Source organism: Haliotis rubra, unplaced genomic scaffold (genome assembly GCF_003918875.1).
Source record: "Haliotis rubra isolate DU_JTF1 unplaced genomic scaffold, ASM391887v1 Scf268, whole genome shotgun sequence".
Taxonomy (NCBI): Eukaryota; Metazoa; Mollusca; class Gastropoda; order Lepetellida; family Haliotidae; genus Haliotis; species Haliotis rubra.
In genome coordinates, this window is record NW_025766758.1 from 134329 (window position 1) to 160068 (window position 25740).

At 40.6% G+C, this 25740-nt stretch overlaps 1 protein-coding gene across 1 annotated transcript in view; it reads left to right on the forward strand.

Moving 5' to 3' along the window:
* Positions 1 to 4024: 4024 nt before the first annotated feature.
* Positions 4025 to 25740, forward strand: part of LOC124280463 (galanin receptor 2a-like) — a 70701-nt gene continuing 48985 nt past the window's right edge. Inside the window, exon 1 of the mRNA XM_046716398.1 lies at positions 4025 to 4969. Coding sequence (XP_046572354.1) covers positions 4464 to 4969 — 506 coding nt within the window. The 5' untranslated portion in view covers positions 4025 to 4463. The remainder of the gene's footprint in view (positions 4970 to 25740) is intronic.

Below are 25740 nucleotides of genomic sequence, written 5' to 3' on the forward strand. Positions count from 1 at the left end.
AAGCATGGGTTGCTGAAGATCAATTCTAACCCCACACCAAAAATCACCACACACAAACCCAGTACTCCACATCAACACAATACACACACCAGACACACACATCAAATAACTCACACAAACACACACATCAAACACCCCACACCAACACACACATACCAAATACCCGACACCAACACACACCAGAGATATATACCCAATATTCAACACCAGCACACCACACACACCAAATACCCGACACCAACACACACCACAAGCAAACCCAATACTCCACACCTACACAACACACACACCACATAAAACCCAATGCTCCTGACCAGCACAAAACACACACCACAAACTCCACACTAACACAACAGCCACGCCAGACACACACATCAAATACACCACACCAACAAACACAAACCAATACCCCACACCAACACACACCACACACAAACCCAATACTCCACATCAACACACCACACACACACCCAATACTCCACATCAACGCAACACACACACCAAACACACATACCAAATACCCGACACCAACACACATCACATATATATATATACCCAATACTCCACAGCAACACACACCACATACAAACCTAATGATCCACACCAGCACAACACACACACCAAATACTCCACACCAACACACACCACATACAAACCTAATGATCCACACCAACACAACACACACACACCAGATACTCCACACCAATAAACACCACACACAAACCCAATGCTCCACACCAACACAACACAACGCACACACACCAAATACTCCACACCAACAAACACCACACACAAACCCAATACTCCACACCAACACAACACAACGCACACACACAAATACTCCACACCAACAAACACCACACACAAACCCAATACTCCACACCAACACAACACAACGCACACACACCAAATACTCCACACCAACAAACACCACACACAAACCCAATACTCCACACCAACACAACACAACGCACACACACCAAATACTCCACACCAACAAACACCACACACAAACCCAATACTCCACACCAACACAACACAACGCACACACACCAAATACTCCACACCAACACAACACAACGCACACACACCAAATACTCCACACCAACAAACACCACACACAAACCCAATACTCCACACCAACACAACACAACGCACACACACCAAATACACAACACCAACAAACACCACACACAAAACCCAATACTCCACACCAACACAACACAACGCACACACACCAAATACTCCACACCAACACAACACAACGCGCACACACCAAATACTCCACACCAACAAACACCACACACAAACCAATACTCCACACCAACACAACACAACGCACACACACCAAATACACAACACCAACAAACACCACACACAAACCCAATACTCCACACCAACACAACACAACGCACACACACCAAATACACAACACCAACAAACACCACACACAAAACCCAATACTCCACACCAACACAACACAACGCACACACACCAAATACTCCACACCAACAAACACCACACACAAACCCAATACTCCACACCAACACAACACAACGCACACACACCAAATACTCCACACCAACAAACACCACACACAAACCCAATACTCCACACCAACACAACACAACGCACACACACACCAAATACTCCACACCAACAAACACCACACACAAACCCAATACTCCACACCAACACAACACAACGCACACACACCAAATACTCCACACCAACAAACACCACACACACAAACCCACATCCACACCAACACAACACAACGCACACACACCAAATACTCCACACCAACACAACACAACGCACACACACCAAATACTCCACACCAACAAACACCACACACAAACCCAATACTCCACACCAACACAACACAACGCACACACCAAATACACAACACCAACAAACACCACACACAAACCCAATACTCCACACCAACACAACACAACGCACACACACCAAATACTCCACACCAACACAACACAACGCACACACACCAAATACTCCACACCAACAAACACCACACACAAACCCAATACTCCACACCAACACAACACAACGCACACACACCAAATACACAACACCAACAAACACCACACACAAACCCAATACTCCACACCAACACAACACAACGCACACACACCAAATACACAACACCAACAAACACCACACACAAACCCAATACTCCACACCAACACAACACAACGCACACACACCAAATACTCCACACCAACAAACACCACACACAAACCCAATACTCCACACCAACACACACCACATACACACTGGTATACTCATACACAACAGTCACTAAACACCACACCTAAGCTTCACATCCACATTCCTAACGTAAACACTATGCTCCAAACACACACACACACATGCAGTTCACACACACACACTGTACTTCACATTCACACACCTACAACATACACCACACTAATACCTCACACACACACCAAATAATGTTCACCAACATTCCTCACACACCCAATACTCCACACAAAATCACCACACAAACACTCTGCATTCCACACCCACACTGGGATGCTGGGACTGGACTTGATTTGTTTACAAACAACATCGTACAGCTGTAATACTGCTGAAACAAATATATACTCATGATATAGTCACAATTGCACAATCCACTCGGATTTTAGCAGAGATTTCTTATAAATGTGTAAAGGGTAAGGGTCTTGTCGCTTTTATTAAAACAGTTCCCCGTCACCTCTCGTTTTTATCCACTGGTTTTATTACTGAAATCCAGAATATTTACATGCCGCAGTCATTTAGCTGCTGTGCTGCTTACTCGGTGGAGAGGCTGATATCCATGCCCTTTTATTGCTATCGATTATGGGCCAGAATTTCACACTGGTTGAAGATCGGAAACTTCACAAATGAAAGCGGTAATATATGTATGTAAGCGGAAATATGTATCTGAAACAGCAGGTGTCCAGAGAGAATATCGGTGATGTTTATCTTTACACGTTTCATCGAAAATGGAATCAGGTACAGGTGTATGCTATTCATTAAATATTGTCACGCACAAGCAGATTTATGTAAATAAAAACGACAAAACCCTTTCCACATTGATAAGAAATCTTTGTAAAAGCAGAGTCTATTGTACATTTGTGACTATATTATGAGCATTTATTTGTTCCAGCAGTGAAATGCCACAAGTAAGATATGCTTTGAAGTCGTGAACTGTCATCTGCAGCAAATTTTCGGGAATTTAGCCATTTGATAAAGAACGTCAGGTCATGTCTACCCTTTTCGCAAACACCTGGTGTCATCACTGAATTTCAGTGATGCATTTATATAATTTTACAGCTATTTTCCCTCTTAACCAAAAAATATGTCTGAGGGTAGTCAAGACTGGGTATTTCTTGGCACTGACGTTGAGTATTTGTATCGGTAGTAGAAAATTTCATCGGCGTTATATCTATGACAGTAAGGATGGGTTTCTCGGGTGGTCTGGAAGTGGCCTCAACACTTCGAAGGATCAACGCGTAGGTATGTGCAGTGGCAGAACAACCTCATTTCTCCCTGCATCTGTTAACTTCCTGAACCTACAGTATATAGCGTTTATAAAGTAAGTCATCCGGCGTGGTACGTTGATTCCTTCAGGCACAGTTAACTGCTCGAGTCGTGTACATCATAACGCCGCTGAATAAACACTATAGACTATAAAGGGTTGTAACTGGTGCTTACATTACCCCACCAGGCGTGGAGCCTCTGCTCAGGTGAGGAGACCAGTAGGCTTGGTAAATCACCCGCACGTCCAGCTGATCGCTTTATGAGAGAGAGCGCTTGCTTCGATCGCTGCTAAGTCTCATCTCCACAACACGAACGCGGTTTGCAGTGCCAACCGATGTCAGAATCCCGAGTAATTAGACACCGAGGGTCGACCAATCAGAAGACGTGTTGTTAGCGTGATTGACAAGTGACGATTCTTACCTCGTGTATTCTTCTCGCAACAAGCATAGGATAGCGTTGGTTCGATACGAGTTGATTCACATCTGATTCTGTTGTAGGTTCATCTGAGACGCTTGAAAGACAGTACACGGACTTTCTTGAGACAGCTTTAAAGGAAGGTCGACGACCACAGTGAAGTCTACACATACATGGAATACCAAATGAACGTGTTTGTGAACTAACCTATCGCATCATGTTAATACCTCATGCGGATGAGCCACAGAAGAAAAAGTGATACATAATTCTCATCGGATTACAGATCGGAGTAGCTCTTTATCACTCAGCTGATACAGGGTAATATATCGTGGTCGTAAATATTTGTGTTGAGGCCATTTATGAGACACTCTTTTCTCATATGTAAATGGAGTTCAGTTTTATTTCAGTAGTTTGAAAAAGTTTACGTGTGAATAATTGATTCATAAATACTTTCCTGGAGGAAAATACTTCCTATTTCGAGGACATTGCAAAAGACCAAGATGGCAGGAATTACCCTTAATCCTCCGTTGCCAAGCCATCCTGGCGACATGAATATAACTTACATACTATCCACTGGTACGGAAGGGGAGACGGGACATAACATCTCCCTTGACTCTGAAACAAATCCTCAGTCGGACTACGTTGATCAGTGCACAGCTAAGGTACTGCCTCACCTTGACCTTACCCAAATAACGTCAGTGGCGTTAACTATAGTAGTGATATACAGCGTGATTATTTTCCTCGCCGTCACCGGCAACGTTCTGGTTATATGGACGGTTATACGTAACAAATACATGCACACTGTGACTAACTACTACATCGTTAACCTAGCGATATCGGATTTGTTGGTGTCGTCGATTGTCATGCCGTTGAAGTTGATGGAGTACACAGCTCCGTGTGAGTGGCACGTCTTCTCCAGTGATACGCTGTGTTCAGTTCTTTCTTATCTTCTCCCCATCTTCGTTTTCACCAGCGTCCTCACCCTCGTTGCCATCTCTTTGGAAAGGTAAGGAAAACTATATCCAACATCTTTAAGGTTTGACAATACCATTAAAATGTGCTTTCCTTTCACACCAATTAGCCATGTAACCTACCGAAATAATTACCATTTTAAATGCATTGAGTTCCTCCAATTATAGGTAATGAGTGAGTGAGTGAGTTTAGTATTACGCTGCTTTTAGCAATATTTCAGCAATATCACGGCGGAAAACACCAGAAATGGGCTTCACATATAGATAATGAAGTTTATTCTGTGAATGTACGTACGTATGTATGTGCGTATGTACGTATGTATGTATGAATGTATGTATGTATGGATGGATATGACGTCTCTCTCTCTCTCTCTCTCTCTCTCTCTCTCTCTCTCTCTCTCTCAAAGTATCATATATACATACATATATACACATCATACGTTTCATTATCTACAATTGGAGGAATAACTATTATATTATATAGTAGGGTATATATATTTATATTTATATTCAGAGAGAGACAGCGATACCAGTTAACTAGCAGCCGAAGTTTTTCAGCTTTATTGACGATGTGATAAAGACAAAAATTGCTGACTCAGCTAAATTTCCTTTCCTTTGTAATTCACTTTTTCATTCACGAATATCTGCTTTGTAGATATCCGTGTCAGTTCATGAATGATATTCCACTCATGGTATCTGGGATCAATATAGTCGCAAGTGATTATGTAGCAACACGCATGAGGAAACATTGTACATTACAATGAAAGCAAATGAATAAATTAGATGTAACAAATCTCTGATTTAATGTTCTCACGAGATTGCAATGTTTACATGAATCTATTCAACGAATGTCAGCGCTCTTTTGCGTACATAATGCCATATGATGTTGACAAGCCTGTGTATCACTTGCGTTCAGATTAATCTGAAATTCGTAACACGATAATGATCAGGTAAATATGCGCTGATATGCAGCTTAGACTGTCAACACTTAAAAAACATATGCTTCTAACGAAATGTTTGATCAAGAAATTAAACAGCATAGAGCAAATAGTCATCCACAGACAAAACAATTCCTGAGGGAAAGATTTAAAATCAATGACCTAATTGCTTTGTAAGTTTCATTTTTTTTATTGCTTCCAACATGCATATATTCAATAAGATATAAGAAAACAAATATCAAAATATGTATTCAGTGTATTCATGTGTTCTATACAATCGCTTTTGCCTTTGCTTCTGGACGAGGATTCGATCTTAACCACAATTTGAAGTGATTGAACACATAAAATTGAATGTTATAGAAATGAAATGTAAAGAAGTACAAGAAAAATGTAAGGTTTCTTTCTGCTGCTACCGACTAGTAATAGAAACGCTTCTCTATCAATGTAAGTAGGGCAACAGATAAGGAACTCATTTTGCTTATCGTTGTGTGTGTGTTTGCCTTCAAATATGTTATGCAAAAGAAATGAAGAAGTTCAAACGTGAGTGTACATCTCAAGTAACATGACCTTCTTATTATCTGCTAGTAGCATTGCACACTTCACGTCTTTAGATGTTCTTCCTGTCATAACACATCTCCTTCACGTCTACTCAGTAGCTATTCCGTGATGCGGGGAATTATCTACCTCATTCTTTTCCTGTAATTACCAAGGGTTACGATGTAGTAAGTAGTCGAAACTGTTTGATGTCAGAACTAATTCAGTATACAGTGATACAGAACTCATAATAGCCCACGGGTTTGAGATTGAAGAAACATATGTGTTTAATAGCTGCTGTCTGGGAGTTATTTGTTTAAAAAATTGTTTTGACTTTGTTAGGCTGAGGAAGAGAGTTTTTATGGATGTCAACTTCTTTATTGAGAGGAACACAACGTTTTGTTAGGCTGGTGATTTACGACTGTGTTCTTTATACAAATCCTTGGCATTGAGGTTTGTACACGTGTTTGTCTATAAATTTTCAAAGATTGTTAAAATAAAGAAGTTGATCATCCATAAAGTTGTGTCATCTCTATACATTTTCACATGGAAACCATTGTCTATTAACTTTATATAATGCAACCATATGTTCAGTACATTATTTTAATTTATGTTGTACCGTATGTTTAAAATACTTTAAGTTTTAGGATAAAAAGGACTATGGAAACTGTATGTGATAAATCGATAGTGTCGATATAAGCCTGATATCGCTATTGCTATGTTAATCACTTCCATCATTTACCGAGTATCATATAAAAAAAAGTTATATGTATAGTTTTGTCATAGGTATGTTGTTCAAATGTTATCAAACGCGGACAATTCACCAATGTTTTGACGGAAAACATTAAAAAGTAACAACTTTTCTAGAGATTTCAGTCGAAAATGCATGCAGGATATCTAATCGTGTGAATATATTGCACCTTACTAGATACCCGTGAAGATCCGGTTAGAATTGGTCATCATTAACTCATGCTTGTCGTAAGAGGTGACTAGTGGGATCGGGTGGTCAGGCTCGCTGACTTTTTTGACACGTGTCATCGTATCCCAATTGCGTAGAATGATGCTCATGATAATAATCACTGGATTGTCTGGTCCAGTCTCTATTATTTACAACGAATGGGACAGGATGCGCGATAGTAAGTGGAAAACGCGCATCCTGGCCAAATGTGTCACCGTCACAAACACACGCGGTGGCAAGTCAAATTGTTAAATGAAATATAAACTGACAGTACAAAAGAAAATCCTGTCTTCAAAAAACAGGAACGGATGATGTTAATCAGCAGAGCAATTGGCACCATTTTGACTGATGTGTCAAATTTGGAAATCAATATGCGTAACCTTTTTCCAACATCTTTGGCGTAAGAGCAATGTGACGTATAAAAACATGCACGATCAATTATACGTCAAAGGCTTGCGAAATGTAAACACAAAGGCAGGAGCTGTTGCAATATTGCTCAACTTCCAGGCAAAATTGAGTATTGGAAAGTTGATGTCATCCTTTTTGTAGAGCGTGTTTTTCACTCCGAGTCTGCATGCATTGAACTGAAGTTGAAACAGAGACGGTTTCACTTGGTTCTCTGATTTCCTCATCAGACAGGTACATCAATGGAATGGATCTGACTATTTGACAGTTAACGATATCCGATCCTCGAAATGCTTAAGGATTATTTTAATTTGTTGGCCAAATTACCCTTGTAGAAATTCCGATTCTTATGCACAATGAAGCACACCAGATTGGACAGATGCACAACTGAATATTATTGGTATACCTAACTCTTATCTTAAGGTCTTACCATTATTTTTCCAGGAAAATGTATCATCCCGCTTAGTGTATCCTCAGTAAGTGTATGATGGCGTTTGTGTTCATATTTGACAAATTGTGCTCAATGTAACTAGATGTAACTTTATTTGTGATCACCTCTTTACCAAGTTTGTTGTGAAGAAATCCGTTTAAAATCACATTGTTTTTTACGTTATTGTACGTAGCTCTTTCTCATGTTGCAAAACTTGAAACAAACCCTTGATCTTGTCTCAGATAGTTTCTAGGAATATAAGAAAATCCTTCGCTGATTGTATTTAGAATTATGGTTAATCTTTAGGACAGGAGTTTTGTTGTACATTTGCTGGACACAAAAGTAATTAGTGTATATATCCCTTTGTATGGACTTTTGATGAGATTTAGAATGCAGTAAAAAGAGGAATGGATATATCAAATAACCGATTGATTATTTTTGTAATTTTGTAGTGGCGTTATAAACTTGAGATAAAATTTGAAATATAACAAACCTAGCGTCACCAATACGGAGTAACGACGAACATTTAATATCGGATATGCAATTATGTTTCGGTTTGCGAAAATATCATTCTTTGAATTACATTCACCGGTACAGAAATTCCATGTCAGGTCGATAAAGGCAAGGGAAGACTCTCTGAACGACCAGCACATATACTTTACCTGCAGTGTGTCCATCTTTCGCTTGGTCGGTTGGCCTGAAAAGTGAAACAGAAGGCTTTTTTCAGTTCAGGATCAACCACTTCCTACTCGTCCATGCGTGATTTAAACGGTAAACAGAAAATGTAGGTAATGCAATGTATTTGACGAGTCTGTCCAACACCTTGTCAGCGGATCACCAGCATTGCCACAATCACAGCATCGTAAGTGACATGGCATGGCTCGATCTCTCTATTACCGTCTTCGTCATGCTTTGGGTTGTGACTCAGACACGTCCGTCCTTGGTAATAACCAGAATATATAGAGGGCATCCTGGAAAATGATAATAATCATCTGCAAACTATAATAATCACAATAATAACAGAAATATATCGGTGCCATTGGTTTGGTACCTCCTGATCTCTTGGCACAGATCAGGAGAGTATCCGGGTTCTCCACCGGGAGCACAGCCCTTCTGACACTCTGGGTAATGCAGAAGGCTGTACTGTTGTGGAGTCTGCATATTCTCCGGAAAGTTCTTGGTGGGTTCAACTAGTCAGTGTTCGACTAGGCAGTCCCATTCGCTGTCTGGGCTGCGTGTAGAGGGTGCAAAGGCCCTGAGCTGATGATGAGCCTTACCAGCCTGACTGTGCCAGGATCACCCGAACCCTCTCAGCTGCCTACTAATATTTAATCTGTAAAACAGAAATATGATAAGAGCATGCAATACACAAGGAGAGAAAACATCGTCCACACATTGAACACAACGAAGCTGTAGCTGGAGAAATAAATACCAGGATAGCATCTTATATCCTACTTGTTTACGGTATGTGTTATGAGCTCCGTGCTTCATTGACATTTATGTAAGATAACCCACGCTTTCATTTCCGCAGACAGATTCTCTGGAATCTAAGTCGAGATTGAGTCGCTATCTTGTGAAGCAAACCCAAATTGCGTTCCGCTGCTTCATCTCCTGATTCCAGTGCTTCATCTCCTGCACGGTTCTTCTGAACATCTACATCCAAAACCTTCCGGTGATATAAACAGATTAATCTGCAGACAAGAAACGCATCGGAGTATGAAACATTCTCTCTCATATTCAAACATTGGATCTATGTTTTATCACATAACCAAATGCAAGATGGGTAAAGGCTATCTCGCTGCTTGATATTAAAAATGTGGTGCTCGTGGAAGTATTACCCAGCCTAATCTACGGATTTGATGCAATCATAACGCTTTTATTCGTTCAATCACTGCTCTTATGCGAAGCGGGGATATGTTACAGGGGATGTCACCACAAAAGACAGTTTACCATATTGATGTCAGCTTTCAGTGCCATCTGGACAGGGGGATACATTTCGCCTAAGCTTTTTGTTAAAATAATCTGTCAATTCCTTGTCTATTGTAATTGCATCTAAAAGCATTGCAAACATTTATCTTACTCTCAACAAGATAAAATCAAGTTGTAAAGGATACATGCTCTGATGGAAAGGAATTTTCACTTACATAAGTCATCGAATTTCCTTCTCGAGGTAACAAATAGATGTCCTCAGGCACATTACAGCACGTTCAGTTGACCTCAGTTGTGTCAGTAAAACAAATCATGAAAGAGCTTGCGTTTAATGTATTTAATTAAAATTTTGAATGGGTTTCTTTGAAGTTTGTTTCGCTGCTTGATTAAATATTTTCCGCTGTGCTGTGTAAGTAAATGAAGGGATAAAACAAGCAAAGTGGAGGTGTAAATAGTTGTTCCAGCAGTAATACTTTCTTGAATGCACTTTTTCTTATTCTTGTAATCTGTCTTCCCTTTGCCTCAATGAAATTGATTTCACTACCAATATTTATCAATGTTTGCAGCGCACAATTGAAACACTTTAGTCATATTGCAACGTAAAGAGTATTTTCTCTGCGCCATTGCACAAAAAATAAGAATTGGCATTTCTGTAAATGTAACGTTCTAAATTCAATTTGTACGATTCCGACTATAGCATAAGCAGGTGTTTATGATCACTATCAAATAGTGATAATACCAGGTATTAGTGACTTTATTCAAATATTTTTGTCGGTATATAAACTACATTGTGAGAATGTATTCCTATGCGCTTAGCTGGTAGGAGACTGGAATGTTTTGAGGGTCTTTATTTTAATACAACGGAAGGTATATAGAGATTTCAGCTTTTTTGTGTGAAATATACATTTTGCCGACATGATACAGACTCCTACCTCGCTGGCACATATATTTCTTGCAATCTTGTGTAAAAGACTTAATGGTAATAAAATTATTGTTTACAAAATATTTGTTCTGCTGTTGTCATTAAGGTCATTATTATCGGTAGTCTATAACATATTGCCTTTGGCATTGATAATAGGGCAGTGGCATTGCCCAGCGGTTAAAGCGTGCGCTCGTCACGCTGAAGACCCGAGTTCGATTCCCCACATGAGTAAAATATGAGAAGCACATTTCTGGTGTATCCCGCCATGATATTACTGGAATATTGCTAAAAGCGGCGTAAAACCATACTCACTCACTCATCTAATTCTACATATCTGCAGGACCAAATGGTATTGAAGGTCGGTATTATACAGCCAGGCTCATACCCAAATAACTACTAACATAACCAGCCTGCTGACTGTACACACTGACCTTATGAAACAACTGTGTATATAACATCTGATATCTATGGAATCCGAGAAGGGACATTGTCGCTATGTCGCATTGTCGCCCTCTCAAAAACAAGTAAAGTGAGGCAAAATAAACCAAAACGCGACACGCGATGTCGCGTGTCGCGTTTTGGTTAATTTTGCTTGTATTTGAGAGGGCGATAAAACGACAATGCCACAACGCGACAATGTCCCTTCCAGGATTCCATAGATATCAACATCAGGACTAACGAAATCAACATTTGCAGGTTAATAACAAGGATGTAAAGCAGTCCATGTCTCGAAATACATTCACATTGCAGCAATACAGACAAACAACAAGGGAATCTTTCGTATTGATCAAAGCACAAGAAATGCACTGTGTCATTTCCATTCCCGGACAATAAACACTCGTGGTTGAGCTAAGCTTCACGTGGAGTAGCTTCAAAGATCAGCTGTTTGACTGTTTGACAGTTTCGTTTGATCCACTGTGTCAGCCACAGGCAGTAGAATGTAATCCCGGACATGAAGTTATCTGTAAAAGATATACATCAACAAAATTATTAATTAAATCCAAATGGAGCACGGGACTGATTCTAATTTCGGGATCTTGACTTGGGTAATGTGTAGACTTCAGTTGGCTTCATTTGTTTAATCTGTTCACTTGGGTCTGGCAGACAGCTTATCAGCCAGCTATCCGCACTCTGCTGGTCCCCGTCGAGATACAAGGGAGATTATGTCCACAGCTTCCATCCTGCTTGTCGGATAGTTAACATAAGGATCCGGTGTCATATTTGATGTGTAACATCGAGTGAAGTCAGCGTTCTAAAACAAGCGAAGGAGTGTAACGTCGTACCATCACAGAGGGCATCGTTGCTCCTCTACGTGTAACCCATTGGTTTGCCCTGACAAAATTGGACTACCATGCCTCCTGTGGCAGCAATGTCATGGCTGGGGACACCAGAAATGGGCTTCACAAATTGTAACCATGTGGGGAATCGAACAGAATCAAAGAGATGCAAGTCCAAGACTCTGGTTATGTCAAGTTTATTTCTGAAGTGGGGAGGCCTTAGGCCCATATCACCGTTACATACATCAGAGACATTATCATTTCATACAATGAGGATATTTTGTCGGACAAGCATTGTACACATAAATAGCTATGTTGATCAGAGTAGTTTTATTATTTGTCGACATCTCTGTTGAGATTTATTTGCCCAGGTATGGAGTTGACAGACCTAGTAACATAATCGAGGCGAATACACATATGGCCAGTGTGCGAAATAGTTTTCAAATTTTGCTATCCAGTCTAGCTAGCTATGCCTGAAAGTTACTAGCCCACAAGATAATTCACTAGCCCGACATTTGAATGTAGACACGGGTTTCATCATTAAACTGCTAATATGATGAACATTTTTATCTTAACAAGTCGGAGAGAGTGAGATATATTTACAAAATACGACCCCATGAAAATTCACAAGCCAGTCGGGCCAGTGACTGTGAAGATTTACTGGCCCGACTGGATTTTTACTAGCCACGGGCTAGCGGGCCAATGGCTATTTTGCACACTGTTTATGGCGTGCTGAGGTACGCAGATCTGCACAATAAATTGGCGCCTAAGGCGATTGGACCACTCGTAATGATACGTGAAGCTGAAGGTATCACGTCGCCAATGAGCACGTCATGTGAAATGTCCAAACAGTTGCAGTCTGTTCTGTTCACGCATGATTTTCATGGACAATTCACGGCGGTCGGTGTCGTGTTTATGAACATGGAAGTGTTTGATACAAGTGGCGGCAGGTGAGGTATGGTTTGAGGAGGGTTTGTGTCAGCCGATCAAGTAGCTTGACATCATACGGAATGGGACTTGAATGCTGCACGATATAGTGATGGCATCTTCCTCGGATTGTCAGACGGTGCCAGCCAATATGTAACAGTATGCTTGTTGCACGATATCGTGAGGGTATCTTCCTCGGATTGTCAGACGGTGCCAGCTAAGTTGTAACAGTATGATTGTTGCACGATATCCTGTTGACATCTTCCTCAGATTGTCACACGGCCAGCTAAGTTCTAATGGATGAAAATGACACGGCAGTCAAGGAAAATCTGCAGTGGGAGATATTGCAGCGGAATGGTCGTCGTTCTGCTCTCCATAGATGTTTGCAGTATTACAGTTACAGTGCCTGAGACAGTGAGAATGAAACTTTGAAAATTGAAGAATGTACACTGGAAGACTGGCTGAGTGAGTATGGTTTTACGCCGTTTAAAGCAATAGTCTAGCAATATCGCGGCGGGTTGCACCAAAATTTGGTTCACACTTTGTACCCATGTAGGGAACATAACCTGAGTCTTCGGCGTGAAAAGCGGACGCTTTAACCACTAGGCTATCCCTAAGTGGAAGAAAATACTTTTACAACCACACGATGCAACTGGAATGGAGGGAATAATCTGAGGCTTCAAGAAACATTCTCGTCAACGCCATACGTTACAGATGTGTTCTGGCAATGTATGGAAGTGGAGAAGCATCCCTTAGGGTTTAAACTGGCCGGTATATCACCTGTTGTAACTGTTGGGATTTGATTTCCATAATCAGTTTGAAAGTACCCTTCCAACAGTTTGTCAAAGAATTAATCCTCCGATACTCGGTTGTGAATATGTTTGTCTGAGATTGTCATCAGCCTCGTTAAGGTGCCAAACATTGACCCTAATTGTGAGTGAGTTGGGTTCTTAACACAACCTTGGACGGTACTTTAATCATATCACAGCGAGTCAGCATGGTATGGCAAGAATGCCTGCAGCCATAAAGGTCTCAGCATTTTGGTAAAACTCACGAGTAGGGTGCTGACAAAGCCTTGAAACACGCACTCGAAAGCATGATCATAGGTTTCGTGCGTACCAAAGGGAAGCAGCCTTTCACAGGTGTCGTTCTTGATAGCTGGACCTTCTTTCCCTCTTTCCCATAACGTCCACATTAGTCTTTCTTGACTGTTTCATTCATTTTAGTGTATTCTGACATATCCAACCGACCCGTGAAGATCCGAGTTAGAATTGGTCTTCACCCATGCTTGTCGTAAGAGGCGACTAATGGGATCGGGTGGTCAAGCTCGCTGGCTTGGTTGACACGTGTCATCATATCCCAACTACGTACATCGATGCTCATGCTGTTGATCACTGGGTTGTGTGATCAACACTCGATTATTTACAGACCGCCGCCATACAGCTGGAATATTGCTGAGTGCTGCGTTAAACAACAAACAAACAAATCAGACCTCAGTGAAGCATATATTCCTGTAAAACAAATTGTCTCTAGCAATAGCCCTTGACGTCGATGCCTCAGTGAACAGGGCGTGCCTATCTACGAGCGGCATTGCCAACACAGACACACAGACAAGACTCCGCTTTGCTTCATGTTTGTTTCTTGGCCATTAATCTCACATCTGCTGTTCAGAATTGATTATCCTGCTTCAAAAAACAGTATGATATAATTCGTTCTGACAGACAAAAGGTCCAAAGGTGTCGATACAAGTTGTTAGAACAAACGAAACTTTGTTTTCCCCGAGTTCCTGTCGCAACTGCCAAGTCTCTGCCACGCGGCTGTTGGTTTATTGAACGATGCCACCAGTCTGCAATGTGATATAGCATTTGAGAGCGCACTTGTGCAAATGTAACACTATTCAAAAATGCAAGATAACTTTACATCGTGAAATGTCAAAAGAAAATTGTTCTTACGAGAAGGTTATTTTTTGCTGATAGTTCAGTAAGACGATTTCGTGAAACATCGTGTATTTCTTTTTTTATGCAAGAATAATAGATAATGGAGCGCCTTGAACAATGGCAGGATAAGGGTGTGTTTCTTAACCTACGTGGTGGTTTCCAGGGCTTCATTATAATTTCGGCGGAGGGAGATTTTGCGCTTCTGGCGGGTATGCTGTCGGGTCCATATATGCTGGGGATTGGCCGAGGTCCATAGTGCTATTGGGGAAGGACTTCCTCAGTGAACGTAGATAGGGTATGGAACGTGTAGGGTAGGTACCATGTGGATTCTAGAGTGGCACAGGGGTTTGAGTGGCTCGGGGGTGGGGTGGGGTGGGGGTGTTAACGCTTTTGGGCAACTTCGTCTCTTGGTCTGTGGAAGGCTTGTTGCTCAGCTGGGTGTTCTTGCCTCGTTGCTAGGCGTCAGGACCCGGTTTGTAGGGGTTCAGGTAGCATTACCAATACATAAAGATCCAGAATGATAATGACTATCCATAAGAGGTTTGTCAAGGTTTGTTTTCATGTGTCAGATAACACGGCCATATTGCAACATTTGTGTTGGTGAATGTGATCATTGTATGTAAAGAACATACATGTCCGCGTAAATTAGATGGTCAGAGTCTCTACTTGTCTAGCTTTATGTATACCGTGCAACCTGAGCAGTCGTGTGTCGATGTGCTCTTACAACGAACATAATTATTTTCAGGTACCAGTCTCAAACTGCCGTAATGATGCAGTTTGGTACCTAAGAAGCTGTTATTTCATTTCGATCTTATGAAAGGTCGCTTCGTAACAGTAAACGTGAATTGTCTTGCCTCACATTACTCTGAAAGTTGGGCGACCCGGTCACCAGACTGCAGTCCAGTCCAACATATCGCCAGCGCGCTGCAGCTCGCCCTCTAAAGACGCCCGTCCTTTCGGCAGCTTTGTAGGACCTCGGCAATGTTCTTATTGAAGAGTGGAACAACTGTCCCTTCAGACACGTATGTGGAGCATGAGACGACGGTGCAAGATTCCATGGTGCATAAGATATTGACATTCCTACTCGATTGAAAGTAATCACGCGATGTCGTCAAAATGCCGCATTCTGTTACTACGTTGACATTACGTAGTGTTTCAATGATTGTTGGCTGCTGTCGAACGTCAGCACGTTTTCACATTGTGTTGTTGAGTTATAGGTTTCCTTTAAAATGTTCTCAAAATATTTTAAAATAAATTTGTGACATATTGCTGATTGTGCAGTTCTTCGGTGATAGAGTTAAATAAAGTTTTATCGTTGTATGGCCTTTTGTAGTCTTGACATCACTGAAATATTGCCGACATGACTTGACTCACCCACTTTGACTAATATAGTAAAAGGCATGGCGCGTACTCACGACGAATAGCAACGACCAATACGTTATATGACGTCACAAGAGCATATGTCAAAGCCTTCATATCAACTTGTTTAGCTCCTATTCATATATGTATACGTCTTTCACAAAACACAGAGGGTATCGATGATGTAGCTTGGTGGTTAAAGCGTTTGGAAATCCGTACAAAGTGCAATCTACGTACGTCCAATGTGTTGGGTAATGTCATCTCATTAACCCGTTAACGTCTTCTACATCGTGTAAGCACCACGAGGCGCTGGCAATATCGCAATTTGATACGTTGTGTTTACAAACTGTTTGTGACTTGTAAGTAATGTTCAAACTACAAGTTCACCGTGTATGGATTGAAAATAATCCCCAAACACCTTGTGTGTACTTTATTTGTATGCCATGATTAAATGATTAAAAATTCCAGTTTCGTTTCAATTTCCAAACTATTTTTTTCTTTACGAATATAAAAGCTACTGAAGGAATATGTATTTTTCGCCGTCTGTGTGATGGAAGACTTCCTCCAACGTGGCTAGCTGATGAATATCTGTAGATTATAGCAGCATGGTTATTGATGATATGCCAGTCGGAACTCATATATGGTTTCAAGTGTAGAGACGGAAACCGTTCAACATGTTGCCTTCTTGCAGAGGAGTGAGATGTATATATTCTATCAATGTTCGGATCCCGAGTGGGCCAATCAAGACTGAACACATCCGAAGACGGATGCCGCTTGTAGATTCATGACTTCCTGGTATGATATCTCTAAAATGGATTTGTACAAGCTGTGGTGTTAATGAAGATGGATCTTACTAACGGACATCAGCTTATTTCTTGTTCCATGCAGCAAACATCTGTACCGAAACGTTACGTTAAATAAAACAATAATTTGAATCCTTTTTAATTCATTTCTTCAATTAACTAGTTTTCAATTACTTGTCAATGATTATTTGTATTAATTTAAATTTGATTGTTTTACGACATTGTGAGCAGGAATATTTTTATCAGACGTTTTGGAACATTTTTGGACAGTTTTCTGTATACATGTATAACATTGTGCACTGTTGTAACATGATCCTGCAGTCTACTTTAGACGATGATGTTTTTTATGTTTAAAGGTTAATCTTAAGACTGAATTAAATATTGAAGTATTGTATCTTTTTTTAATCAATTCCCTCTGCTACCTTACACTTTAACTATCGGATGATCCTGCTAATGACGTACACAAAGAGGTTGGATTGCATTGTTTGCTGATGAAAAACAGGACCAGATTAGATATACAACTAAGAACCTATTTTAAAAGAGAAATGTATATATCAAATTTAAACTGTGGACATAAGCATTTAATTGTTCCATTTCCACCCAAGCCCTTTGAATACTGCCTGATCGTTGTATACATAATTCTTCATGCCAACAATTCTCAGGCACATAATACTAGTTATCCTGAAGAATGCTCATAAAATATCCTGGAGTCCATGCTTTCTTTGTTGTAAACGCATATCCACATCATGTATTAGGACATTGTGTCTGTGTATATTTTTCTAATCTTTCACATTGCTTCTAAACACTTTCAAAGGTGTTCTTTTCTTCTGTGGAAATAACCATATTTTATGTTTTCAAAGTGTGTCGTTTATACAGAATTAAGACGTAACGTGATTTGTGATTGACTTTAGGATAAATCTTTTTTATTCCTCTTTGACTGAATAGAATTAAAGGCTCGTTAAAGAATATGGAAATATCTGCTATGAGACAAAACCCTTTTACATTATCACAAGGTGCATTGGACGATTCAGACATGGGTTGATGAAATACTATCAGATACCAGGTGTTCGCTAAAGCCTTTCCTCGACGTTGAATGACGTGTTATTGTTCGTTATTGAAATCAAAACCACAATGGAATGTGATGTTTCTCAGGTGAAGCAAATGGGGAATACTTTCTTTTATGCAATAACACCATGGGTCCCGATCCAGAAAAGGTTCATAGCGCTACGACATTCGTAAGCCTATGATAAACTACAGAGTTACGACAGGTCGTAACGTTACGAACGCTTAGTGGACAGGGTCCCTGATTCTTAATTCGCAGATGATGAGGAACCGTTGCAGGAACTGGTGAAACCTGTACCCCTTGCAAGGTTTAAACAGTATTAAACTACCATTTGTACTTCCACGACCAATTTACTGGTACGTAATTACCGTTGGAGAATTAGGTGTCTGGGGCGGATATTTATCTTTACTAAAGTGAACTTTTTTCGGTCAACGGGAAATTGAATTTTTAAGTAATGTACTCTTCAGACAATACTGGTAGTAAACTGGCACCACGAAGACGAATTTATCTCTGGCGCCATGCCTTGAGAGGAAATGAGATGGGAAGAGAACTAATCGTGCTGTTGTCTCGGTAGGAATTGTCAAAGACATGTTCTGCGTTATTTGTTTGTTTTGGGGTCATGGTGGGATTTTACTAACTGTAGAAAAGGTTTCGTCGAGAGTCATCGCCACTTTGAACATGTTTTTGGAGTGTTTGCTGGATGTAACAGGAACTCCTGAAGCTAAATCGTCTATCATTTTGGTACAAGCCACAGGCACTGGTTCAATGCAGGCAAAGTTAGTAAGTTCGGGACGAATCGGGATTCAAACCTCAAATATATATGTTCCTGGCGTGCCCAAGAAACGCATCTCTATGCTCCCAATGGACCATAGACGGCTGGACCATCAGTAGCCCCTTCCAAATATAATTCCATCTGTCTCTCATACCATGTTTCAGTTATTTTAGGGTATTGTTACATACCCATGATCATTAAAGAAATACTGGTACACATTTTACCATACCAATAACCTTTGCTGCCTCGACGAAGAGGGTGTGCGTTCGTATTTGCGGAATTTCCAACGCATATAATTACTCCAGCTTGTTTTCTTGTTTGGTTTTTGGATCTCAAACAGCCGGCGAGACGACATATCTTTCGTTTTCAGAATTGATTATCGTCAGTTTAAAAACAATATGATACAGTTCGTTCTGACAGACCAAAAGTCTGAAGGTGTTCACAGGTGTTGTTAAGAGATATGTAGCCTTGTTTCCCCTGGGTTGTGGACGTCTCTCCTTTAACGTCCCTGCCACGCGGTTGGTTTATTGCACAATACCGTTAGCCTGCAGTGATTTGACAGGTGCATTCTGTTTAAAGAAACGGTATGACAGTACAGTCGTGATATTTACAAAATTGAGCAACCTGTAGTTTACAACCCATGTTTCCAAAAAAAGTTTTACATCCATCTCACACATCCTACCGGATACCCATATACTGCTTGGTGAACAGATACCTTGGGTGACACCAGACGTTTTGACCCTTGTGTTTGTTTGGGGATTTTTAACTTCGAACTCAGCAATATTCCAGCTATATGGCGCCGGTCTGTAAATAATCCAGTCTGGACTAGACAATCCAGAGATTAACAGTATGAGCATCGATCTACACAATTGGGAAATGATGACATTTGTCAACAAAGTCAGCGAGCCTGACCAACCGATCACGTAAGTCGCCTCTTGACACCCGTATTATAGGACAAGTGGGTTCTTTAAAGTGTAAACACTAGGAGTTGTTTTAAGACCTATGCACATTGTGGGTCCATAGGCAGAATGACAACCTGGGCAAGCGCTATACGATCTTAGCACTTTGCGCTTCAAGCAGCTCGCAAATCCCCGGCATCGTAATCATATGTAATTCTAATTCCAAGTAACTCCAAAAGTCTTTCAAGGCACAATGTCACACATTTTCGACAATATTTGGGCCTGTATTATATATATCGGGGCATATGCACTCACATTAGCATTAACGTTGCTATAATTCATTCGAACTTTTTTATTTAATATTTTAATCTAAATGCGTAATTTGGGGGGAAATATATTATATTGTACCTTCCCTGAGTGCTGATAGTTTGATTTATTGAGAGAAATGCATTATTTATTTTTAGAGAAGTGTGATGTGACATAGTGCCTTTAAATCTGATATTTATATTTATCCCCACTCCGTAATATAAACCCACGGTCTGTATCTGACTCTCCAAGAGCGATATACGATTCAAACCGAGGAACCAGCGGATCCTATTCCGGAGGAGGCATCCTTTTTGGGACATACTTTGTGTGGAATTTGTGTGAATAGTGGGTGCCACCCAAAGAACAAGACATGCTTACCCTTGCGAACACCCGGTATCATAACTGATTTTCAGTGATTGTCAGTTAATTACATTGTCAACGCTTCTTGTGCTTTTCAAACTTGATAAAGTCGGAGAATCGAAACGTTTTTTTCTGTCTGTCTACTGTTACGTTTTGTATATATTCAGTCATGGAAAGTAGTAGACTAAACAAAAACTAACATCTCGACAAATGTCAAATCAAAAGGGTATCCTATTTACGAGTATTTTGAGATCAACATTGTTTGTTATTTTTTGTTTTGGGTTTGTTTTTTTTTTGTTTTTGTTTTGTTTTTCAGTATACCTCGATATGAAACTGATTATTGTAACAATATCTGCGGATCTGTTTCTTTTTCAAAATTCTAATATTCTCCTATTGAAAAAAATCCCTGCTTTTTGCTTTGTGACAGGGAATTGTTATCGAGTGGAATTGGTGGTGATACCATCTTGTTAATAAATATTTTATCACACACAACGTAACCTCCTGTTCAGATAACAAACACCAGAAATTAATCACGAACGAACATATTTTCATCGCCACAATGATTCGATGCTTAAGGAAAATATGACGAAGCGATAACCGTTAGTAATCAGGTAACTACTCAACTATTTCAATAATTGATTGGCATCCTCGGAAGCTCCACCTGAGCTTGTAAATATCAACCGCTGGGTTGTCAGTTTCAGCATACAGAACGTGAGCTGAAGGTCAAAGGTTAGTATTGTGGCTGTGTAACATGATGTCAGTATGTTAAAACTATGTATCCGTGGGACTTGTCGTAAACTACAAAAAAGGCACACTATCACGCCACACTTCTCTAAAAATCAATATTGAATTTTTTCTCATTAATACTAACCATCAGCCCCCAACGAAGCTACCATATAATTTAATCCGAAAAAAATTACGTATTAAGATTATAATATGAAATTAAAAAGTTCGAATGAATTCTTGCAACGTTGCATTAAATCTACTCTCGCGCCCTCTACCGACCGAACTTTATTTCAAGCGAACCCCACAGAGTTATACCCTTTGGAACGCTCTTTACGAATATCCTATTCCTATAACGCAACTTGTGATTGAAGCCAGTTCGGCAAACACCGACAACACCGCGTGCGACAGTTACCGACTTACGGAGCAATCGTTTACATTCCATATATGGCAAGTGTTATCTGTTTGGAAGCTGTTCGCCTCGAAGTTTCAATTATCGATTTCAGGCAAGTCGTAAGGGTTAATAGGTATTTTATTGCATCAATAGGAAGCTAATGTGAGTGCAAATGCCCCAATATATACTGAGTCAAAAAAGAAACTTCACAAAATGTAATTTGAAAAATAATGAATAATCTTTCTCTGATGATACATCTATGTATCCGAAATGGGATCCCTATCTTTCGACTCTAGAAAAACGTTAGCAAAACCCACTCAAACCCATCCATTCGTCGTGCAAATGACGTTAGTGCCAAATCAGGTTTTGCACGTGCAGTCGATCACGTGATCTTCTCATCGAAGTTTTCTTCATATGCACGTGTTTGCATTGGCCTCAAGAATTGAAAAAACACTTTCAAACCACAGTTCTAACGGTACTTGAAATGCCACGATTGTCAAATGTGCAACGTGAACGTGCCGTTGGCATGTTGCAAGCGGGAAGATCAGTTATTGACGTCGCAAGAGCAATGGGATGCAGCCGTCGTACTGTGTATGACTTGCGAGGTCGTCTACAACAAACTGGCACCACTTCTGATCGCCCAAGGTCGGGTCGTCCACGTGTGACGTCACGAGCAGAAGACCGTCAAATCGTCCTACGTCACCTACGTGACAGATTTCTGCCGGCTACACGAACCAGGGTGAGATGTTTAGAGGTCGACTGTCCTCACAGACCATTCGAAATCGGTTGCGGGCTGCCAATCTCCATTCTCGACGTCCATATCGTGGGCCAATATTGACGCCGTTTCATCAACGTCAACGTCTGCTGTGGGCCCAACGTCACCTCCGATGGACCCAGAGAGACTGGAATCGAGTCGTCTTTAGCGATGAATCCAGGTTTACCCTCAGATTCGCGGACGGCAGGCATAGAGTCTGGAGACGACGTCGTGAACGGTATGCCCAAGGTTGTGTACAGGAAGTCGACAGATTCGGGGGCGGAAGTTGCATGGTGTTGGGTGCTTTCTGTGGGAACAACCGTTTCCGACTTCTGGTCATCCGTGGAAACCTCACAGCTGCTGCTTACCGCGACCAGGTGCTCACCCCTGAACTCCTTCCTTTCATGGCGGCTAATAGCCCAGGTCTACAGTTCCAGCATGATAATGCTCGGCCGCATACCGCGATGTTGACACGAAATTTCCTTCAAAACGCTGGAATCAACGTCATGGACTGGCCATCGAGGTCCCCTGACCTTAATCCAATAGAGCACGTTTGGGATGCACTTGGGAGAAGGCTTCGTGGTCTTAGGAACCAACCTCAGAATTTGCAGGAACTTGGCGCTGCCTTGCAAGAGCAATGGCGCAGAATCCCCAACCACGTGTTCACAAGCATCAGGCAGTCGATGAGGAGACGGTGTTTGGCAGTGGTGAATGCGCGGGGCGGCCATACACGATATTGAACTGAGAAATTTCTCATTTTTATTCTTGTGACTTGACATTCTGTATACCCATGTTTTGGAACGGCGGTGTAGCCTAATGGAACTGATTATGGCACTGTCAGTGTATCGAGTACATCACACAGATCTCAGCAATGACATTATAACAATTTAACCATCTTACCATCTCTTGTTCTTTTATAGTGCCCTGCAGAAAGAATGTGAAGTTTCTTTTTTGACTCAGTATATATATTATAGATCAAAATATTGTCAAAAAAGCGTGATATTGTGCCTTTAAAGGGTCGAGCAGCCAATTACCAAGATTTCGTTGATTGTGTGTGCACAGCTCTCTCACGTAGCGCCATCGTAAGTCCGACAATATCCTATATGTTTGAACATTTGTGATTTATAAGCATATCATTACAGTTGGATTCATCATTCATTGCCAGAAAAATTATTCATTTCATGCTATTGACAGGCATCAGTTGCATCCTTACTCTGTTGACCTATTTTCTACTTGACACCAAACAATCCTTAACACGATGACATAAACATCATAACAATGATAGTTCAGCAAAACAACACACGAAATAAGTGGAAGGACCACATGTTTGGTCTCTTAAAAACCGAAATTGTTTAAGCAAATAATTTCTTTGCAAACAACATTTGCTGTGATTTGCTGTAGCTTAAAGAAAGCGACACACCATTGCAATAATTACAGTTTGCTTCCGATTCTTTCACGAACATCAAAGCAAACACACACACATTTAAAACACACTTCTTGGTTAACTATAAATTTGGAGTGTTATGGAAAATACAAGTACCAATTAATCTGATAGTTTCGTGGACTGATATGGGGTTTTAAAAAACATTTCAAAGCAATCACTACCATGTAACATCCAAGTATATACAATCGCCTCCGTGGTGTAGTGGTTAGAGCGTCCGCCCGGAGAGCGGAAGGTCGTGGGTTCGATCCCCGACGGCGTCATACCAAAAGACGTTAAAATATGGTACTTGTTGGTCCCTGCCTGGCGCTCGGCATTAATGGGTACAACAAGGACTGGTCGGCTCGGAGTCAGTATAATGTGTCTGAGTGGGGTATTCATGCTTCACTGCGGCTTGGTATCTCAGTGGGCTAGCACTATAAAACCAGCTTAAGTCTGGGCTAGTACAAGCAGCCGCACATACACATACACACGCATGCACGTCGTCATATGAGCAAAATATTCTCAAGTACGACGTAAAACCCAATTTCACCTCACCTCACCTCCAAGTATATACCATTTTGAATCTCCTATCAAACGGTCATCGTTTCTTGACAGTCCCCTTGTCTCTTTAAATCACAGTTAGTATTACAATTGTTAAACTGGACTTTAGATAGACACTACTTTCATATAAATTGTGAGTTTAATACAAAGTATATTTAGGAGATAATCTTATTGTGTTTTACAGTTTGGAAGTGATTATAGTTGGTCAGCGTTCAACCAACTATAATCACTTCCAAAATGTAAACACAATAGGATTATCTCCATTCACCCATGACATATGCACCATGAATAAAACGCGTTATAAATATGCACTCATTACCCTTGCGTAGTGTTTTGACACTACTGCGGATAGAGCCTTCTAAATGGTTTCGCCCATACTCGGGGTGATACAGGAAAAAGAAACAATTTACTTAGTGTCAAATGTTTTAACTATTTCGACAACGAAGGTTTCTTCAAATACATTGCAAGTTGCAACATCTGTAACGGCATTCTACTTCTTATGTTATGGACAACTTTAATGGAATTAGTTATATAATAAGGAACACCCCTCTAATTTCAAAAATAGATTCGTCTGGTTTGACCTTCGTTCTGACGTCATTGGCGCGTGTCGTTTTCGAAACGTGGCTGTCCTGGATGCGTGTCAATTTTGTAAAGACCAGACATCGAAAACGAAGAAGCAGTGTGTGATTCGACAGTTTCAGACGACATGTTTGTTTACCTTTGTAAGGGTTAATAAGTGCAAAATATTCCTACGCGCAGTGAACCGGCTCTCAGAAGTGGTTATTGAAAAATTTTCACTTCTAATTTTTTAGCAACAGCCAAGCAAAAACGAACATACTTCAATGTCATGGTATATTTTCCATTTCAACCATAGTAAACTACGGTTGTAACGAACCAGATCGTTATAAACGTAGTCTACTGTGGTTTATTTCTTCATTTCGATGCCCTATTACCAGTATCATATAAAAGCTTGAAAAACGACACTCTATGTTCTAGTTTGTTCATCTAAATAATTAACAAAATGGTGAAAGAAATATAAGTTTCCTTTTACAAACTATGCACAAAACACGACAAAAAAGCTGTTGTTTTTTTCTCGAGAAGGTTCTGGTTATTTTAATAGAATCTAATACCA